Genomic DNA, 6,621 nt, shown 5'->3' with positions numbered 1-6,621 from the left:
AGCGTCTTGACATTTGCCGTGGGGACAGCTGGGCCCTTCGCGTGACAGCGAAAGGCGATCCGGGGCCGCACGACTCCCGTGGTGACCTGTCCCTGTCCCCGTTCTCCCCCCAGGTCCTGGCCTGGTTTGAGGAGGGCGAGGAGACCATCACCGCCTTTGTAGAGCCTTTCGTCATCCTCCTCATCCTCATCGCTAATGCTGTGGTGGGCGTCTGGCAGGTAAAAGGGTGGCGGTGGCACTGGGGACGTCGGGGATGGGCTTGGGGACACGGGGACGGGACTGGAGTCAAAGGGACGTGGCCTGGGACAGAGCTGGGGCCATGGGAGCATGTCTGGGGACATGGGGACACATCTGGGGACACAGGGCTGGGGCTGGGGCTGGGAACAGGGCTCTGGCTATGGGAGCACATCTGGGGACATGGGGATGGTGCTGGGGCAGGACTGAGGCCATGGGGATCTGTTTGGGGACACAGGGATGGAGATGGAGGTATGGGGAGGGGGCTGGGGATGTGGGGGCATGTCTGGGGACATGAGGACAGGGCTGGGGACATGGAGACCTGTTTGGGGACACAGAGGTGGAGATGGGGATGGGGCTGGGGCCATGGGGATGTGTCTGGGGACATGAGAACGGGGATGGGGCTGCAGGGACATGTCTGGGGCCGTGAGGACAGAGCTGGGGCCATGGGGACAGGGCTGGGGCCATGGGGACATGTCTGGGGACATGAGGACGGGGATGGGGATGTGGAGACCTGTTTGGGGACACAGAGATGGAGATGGGGATGTGTTTGGGGCCACGAGGACGTGTCTGGGGCCATGGGGACATGGCCGGGGCCGTGTCTGGGGCCGCCGCTCTGCGGCCAAGGGACCCGGGGGCATCCCCGTCGCTGACCGTCTCCCATCTCCACGCTGCCGTCCCCGTGGTCCCGTGCCGTGCCGGTCGCCGTGGCAGGAGCGCAATGCCGAGAACGCCATTGAGGCGCTCAAGGAGTACGAGCCGGAGATGGGCAAGGTGTACCGCGCCGACCGCAAGGCTGTGCAGCGCATCAAGGCCCGCGACCTGGTGCCCGGGGACATTGCCGAGGTGGCAGGTGAGGCGGCGACGGGGCACCCGCCAGCTCCCAGTAACCCCAGTAACTGCTGCCAGCTCCCAGTGACCCCCCGGGAGCTCCCACTGACCCCCAGTAACCCCCAGGAGGTCCCAATGACCCCCCAGAGCTCCCAGTGACCCCCCCCCAGTAACTGCTGGCAGCTCCCAGGAACCCCCGGGAGCTCCCAGTAACTCCCAGGAGCTCCCAGTGACCTCAGTAACCATTGGTAGCTCCCAGTAACTGCCAGTAGGTGCTGGGAACTCCTAGTGGCCCTCAGTGCTCCCAATAACTCCCACTAATCCCTGGGAGCTTCCAGTATCCCCCAGTAATCCCAGTAACCACGGTGCCCACAGTGGGAGACAAGGTGCCGGCCGACATCCGGATCATCTCCATCAAGTCGACAACGCTGCGTGTGGACCAGTCCATCCTCACCGGTATGGCCTGGGGTGCAGACGCGTGTGCACATGGGGATGCGTGTGCAATACGGGGCGGGGGCTGCACAAGAGGGTGCGTGCATGGAGCTGTACACGCGTGCTTCAGCATGCTCACCTGCGGCACGTGCGTGTCCCCCTGCTGCCAGGCGAGTCCGTCTCCGTGATCAAGCACACGGAGCCGGTCCCTGACCCCCGGGCCGTCAACCAGGACAAGAAAAACATGCTCTTCTCTGTGAGTGTCTCCATGGGTCCCCCCTGTCCCTTCGGGTCCCCCCAGCTCCCCCCTGTCCTCTTGGGTCCCACCTGTCCCCTCAGGTCCCCCCAGGTCCTCCCTGTCCTCTTGGGTCCCCCTGTCCCGTGGGTCCCCCTGTCCCATGGGTCCCCCCAGGTCCTCCCTGTCCTCATGGGTCCCCCGTCCCCTCGGCATCTCCTTTGATCCCCCTGTGCCCCGCCACGTCCCCAATGCCACCCCGTCCCTCCTCCCCACAGGGCACGAACATTGGGGCAGGCAAAGCCGTGGGCATTGTGGTGGCTACTGGGGTGAACACAGAGATCGGCAAGATCCGGGACGAGATGGCGGCTACAGAGCAGGACAAGACGCCGCTGCAGCAGAAGCTGGATGAGTTTGGGGAGCAGCTCTCCAAGGTGATCTCCCTCATCTGCGTGGCCGTCTGGCTCATCAACATCGGCCACTTCAACGACCCCGTCCACGGTGGCTCCTGGATCCGCGGGGCAATTTACTACTTCAAGATCGCTGTTGCCCTGGCTGTCGCTGCCATCCCCGAAGGTTTGTGGGACTCCCGGCCCCATACGGGCTCGCAGCGCCCTTCCCCGGCCCCATACGGGCTTGCAGCCCCTTCCCCGGCCCCATACGGGCTCGCAGCGCCCTTCCCCGGCCCCATACGGGCTTGCAGCCCCTTCCCCGGCCCCATACGGGCTCGCAGCGCCCTTCCCCGGCCCCATACGGGCTTGCAGCCCCTTCCCCGGCCCCATACGGGCTCGCAGCGCTTTCCCCGGGCTGGTAATGCCTTCCTGAGGTCCCGTAGGGACTTTCATTACCCTTTCTTGATCCCACCTGGGCTTTTAACGCTGTTCTTGGGACCTACGAGGGCTTGTAACACCATTCTCTGGTCCTGTATGGAGCTACAGCCCCCAGCCCCGGTTCCCCCGGCCCCATTGGGCTGCCCTGGGATGAGGGGCCAGGCCGGGGGGCGGCGGGGCCCGGGACTGAGGTTGGTCCCGGCGCCCCACTGCAGGGCTGCCTGCCGTCATCACCACCTGCCTGGCGCTGGGCACCCGGCGCATGGCCAAGAAGAACGCCATCGTGCGGAGCCTGCCCTCCGTGGAGACCCTGGGCTGCACCTCCGTCATCTGCTCTGACAAGACCGGCACCCTCACCACCAACCAGATGTCCGTCTGCAAGGTGAGCCAGGGCCCCCCCGGCTCCCCTGACATGGACCCACGGCCCCCCAGGATGCCCTGACATCTCCCAGGTTGCCTGACAGCCCCCCAGGATGCCCTGATGTCCTCCTGGGATGCCCCAACATCCCCTAGGATGTCCTGGGGGCCCTGCAGGATGCCCTGACGTTCTCCCAGGATGCCCCAATATCCTCCCAGGACACCCTGACATCTCCCAGGATGCCCCGACGTTCTCCTGGGATGCCCCTGGGATGTCCTAGCGGACCCTCAGACAGCCCCGACGCCCACCAGGACGTACTGATGGCTGCTCAGGGTGCCCCGACAGCCCCCCCAGGCTCTCCAATGGCCCTCGGGGTGCCACCGACCCTTTTCTTCCTCCTGCCCCTAGATGTTCATCGTGGACAAGGTGGAGGGTGACGTCTGCTCCCTCAACGAGTTCTCCATCAGCGGCTCTACCTATGCCCCCGAGGGAGACGTGTGAGTGACTGGGCCCCAGGCCCCTGTCCCTGACGCGCTCAGAACGGCCTCCTCTTTGGGGTCCCCGTCCCCAACAGGAGGAAAACACCCTCCTCTTTGGGATTCCTGTCCCCAGCAGGATGATAATGGCCTCCTCCGTGGGGTTGCTGGCCCCATCTGCTGCGGGGCCCCCGCGGCAGTGGGGTGTCCCCCCCGGTGGTGTCCTCTGTGTCCCTGAGCCGTTCCATCCCGTCCCCCAGGATGAAGAACGAGAAGCACGTGAAGGCCGGGCAGTACGATGGGCTGGTGGAGCTGGCCACCATATGTGCCCTCTGCAACGACTCCTCCCTCGACTATAACGAGGTGAGGCCGTCCCCACGCTCCCTCCCAGTGCCCCCTTGGGACCCCCAGGGTCCCCATCCCTTCCACGTCCCTGTGGGTCCCCCTCTACCCCTCCCTGTGTCTCCAGGATCCCTCATCCCCTCCCTGTCCCTCTCTGGGACCCCCCAAGCCCCAGGTTCCCCCATCCCCACCCTGGGACCCGCCAAGTTCCCCTGTTCCTCCCCACGCCCCTCCAGTCGGTGCCAGGATGCCTGGATCCCCCTGGGGTGCCCATCCTTCTGCCTGGCCCCAGGACGCCTGGGCCCCCCTGGGTGCCCGCACTGACCCCAGCCCCACAGTCCAAAGGCATCTACGAGAAGGTGGGGGAGGCAACAGAGACGGCCTTGACCTGCCTCGTAGAGAAGATGAACGTCTTCAACACTGACGTGCGGAGCCTCTCCAAGGTGGAGCGGGCCAACGCCTGCAACTCCGTAAGTGGCCCTGCAGCCCCTCGCTGACTCCCCCGTGTCCCTGCTGTCCCCAGCCCCCTTGTCCCTCTGCGTCCTGCCAGCCCCGCTGTCCTCCCTGATCCTGTCCCCCATTTCCCCCCAGACCCTGCCGACCCCGCTGTCCTCCCCGTGTCCCCACTGACCCCATGTCCCCATCTTGTCCCTGCTGACCACATGTCCCCCCCATTGCCCTGTGTTCTACTGACCCCACTGTCTTCCCCATGTCCCCATTGACCCCATGTTACAAGTCCCCCCATGTCCCCACTGACCTTGTGTCCCCACACATCCATTTCCCCTGTGTCTTGCTGATCCTATTTCCCTGCTGATCCTGTGTCCTGCTGTCCCTGTGTCCCCCATGTCCCTGCTGACCCCTTCTCCCTGTGCACCCCTGCCCTGCTGACCCAATGTCCCCCTGTCCCCATGTCCCTGTGCTCTGCTGACCCCCATCTCGGTGTCCTTGTGTCCCCGCACCCTGCTGATGGTGTCCCCCCTGCCCTAGGTCATCAAGCAGCTGATGAAAAAGGAGTTCACGCTGGAGTTCTCCCGCGACCGCAAGTCCATGTCAGTCTACTGCTCCCCGGCCAAGGCCTCGCGGGCTGCCGTGGGCAACAAGATGTTCGTCAAGGTGAGACCCGCCTTCCTGTGCCCGTTTCCCCCTCCCCTCCATGTCCCCCTCCCTCACATCATCCCTCCACAGGGAGCCCCTGAGGGTGTCATCGACCGCTGCAACTATGTGCGGGTGGGCACCACACGGGTGCCTCTGACGCCCGCTGTCAAGGAGAAGATCCTCACCATCATCAAGGAGTGGGGCACTGGCCGGGACACACTGCGCTGCCTGGCCCTGGCCACCCGCGACACCCCCCCCAAGAAGGAGGACATGATCCTGGAAGACTCCACCAAGTTCGCCGAGTATGAGGTGAGGACGGGGGCTTGGCGCTCAGGGGCACCCCCGGTGCTGTACGGACATGGGACCCCCTCCCCGGGGTCCCCGATCCCGTGTGGCCATACAACACCCTCCTTCGGGGTCCCTGGTCCTGTATGGGTGCATAATGTCCCCTCTTTCTGGTCACTGGTCCGATATGACCTCATGCAACACCCTGCCTGGGGTCCCTTGTCCCGTATGTCTCCCCTGACTCCTCGTGTCCCTCCAGATGGACCTGACCTTCGTGGGCTGCGTGGGCATGCTGGACCCGCCGCGGAAGGAGGTGATGGGCTCGATCCAGCTGTGCCGGGACGCGGGCATCCGGGTGATCATGATCACAGGGGACAACAAGGGCACGGCCATCGCCATCTGCCGCCGCATCGGCATCTTCAGTGAGGAGGAGGAGGTGACAGGAAGGGCCTACACGGGCCGCGAATTCGATGACCTGCCGCCTGCCGAGCAGCGGGAGGCCTGTCGCCGTGCCTGCTGCTTTGCCCGCGTCGAGCCCACCCACAAGTCCAAGATCGTTGAGTTCCTGCAGTCCTTTGATGAGATCACAGCCATGGTGAGAACGGGGCACTGGAGGAGGGAGTCCAGCAGCACGCAGGGGCCTCCGTCATGGCTCTGATGTGGCCTTGGGGCTCCGGCATTGCTCTAGGGTGGTCCTGGGGGGTCCAGCGTCTCTCCAGGCTGCTCCAGGTGCTCCAGTATCACTCCAGGGCATCCAGCATCACTGTGATGTGGTCCTGGGTCTCCAGCATCTCCCTGGGGGTCTGGCATCATTCTGGGGTGGTGTTGGGGGTCCGGTATTGCTCTGGGGGGGTCGGCACCTCTCCAGGGTGGCCCTGGGGGTTCGGCATTCTGTTTGGAACATTGTGGTCCCTGGGAGACTCTGTGGGGCCAGGAGGTCCTTGATGGCAGCCCGGTGATGCCATCCCCATCCCCAGACGGGCGACGGAGTGAACGACGCGCCAGCACTGAAGAAGGCGGAGATCGGCATCGCCATGGGCTCGGGGACGGCCGTGGCCAAGACGGCCTCCGAGATGGTGCTGGCGGACGACAACTTCTCCACCATCGTGGCGGCAGTGGAGGAGGGCCGCGCCATCTACAACAACATGAAGCAGTTCATTCGCTACCTCATCTCCTCCAATGTGGGCGAGGTGGTCTGGTGAGCTGGCACACCCGGATCCCTGCCCCGAATCCCCCCAAGACCCCCGCCCCCAATGAGGACGAGACGCCCCGGCGAGCTGGGACGCCCCGATCCCCTCCCCAAGCCCCCCAATCCTCCTCACGCCTCCCACAGATCTCCAACAGGGACGGGGCCGTCGGGTGAGATGAGGTCCCCTGAATCCCCTCTGGATCTCCTCCAGCCCTCCTGGATTCCCTGATCCCCTTTGTACCCCCCGCAAACTCCCCCGTGGATCCCCCCCACGTCAACCCCAATGCTCATCGGATTCCCTCTAGATCCCCCCG

General features: G+C 65.2%; 1 protein-coding gene across 2 annotated transcripts in view; it reads left to right on the top strand.

The window, feature by feature from the left end:
* Positions 1–108: 108 nt before the first annotated feature.
* ATP2A1 (ATPase sarcoplasmic/endoplasmic reticulum Ca2+ transporting 1) overlaps positions 109–6,621 on the top strand; it is a 9,141-nt gene continuing 2,628 nt past the window's right edge. The window contains exons 1-13 of one of the 2 annotated variants that reach the window (XM_026056927.1): positions 109–218; positions 949–1,087; positions 1,441–1,521; positions 1,668–1,753; positions 2,011–2,308; positions 2,778–2,944; positions 3,329–3,417; positions 3,657–3,759; positions 4,077–4,208; positions 4,726–4,851; positions 4,924–5,142; positions 5,378–5,713; positions 6,096–6,316. In XM_026056927.1, the coding sequence (XP_025912712.1) occupies positions 1,000–1,087; positions 1,441–1,521; positions 1,668–1,753; positions 2,011–2,308; positions 2,778–2,944; positions 3,329–3,417; positions 3,657–3,759; positions 4,077–4,208; positions 4,726–4,851; positions 4,924–5,142; positions 5,378–5,713; positions 6,096–6,316 (1,946 nt within the window). In that variant the 5' untranslated portion in view covers positions 109–218; positions 949–999. The remainder of the gene's footprint in view (positions 219–948; positions 1,088–1,440; positions 1,522–1,667; positions 1,754–2,010; positions 2,309–2,777; positions 2,945–3,328; positions 3,418–3,656; positions 3,760–4,076; positions 4,209–4,725; positions 4,852–4,923; positions 5,143–5,377; positions 5,714–6,095; positions 6,317–6,621) is intronic. The other variant, XM_026056926.1, reaches the window with a different exon arrangement.

Source organism: Apteryx rowi, unplaced genomic scaffold (genome assembly GCF_003343035.1).
Source record: "Apteryx rowi isolate R43461 unplaced genomic scaffold, aptRow1 scaffold_1343, whole genome shotgun sequence".
Lineage (NCBI taxonomy): Eukaryota > Metazoa > Chordata > Aves > Apterygiformes > Apterygidae > Apteryx > Apteryx rowi.
This window is presented reverse-complemented; position numbering and strand designations above follow the sequence as displayed.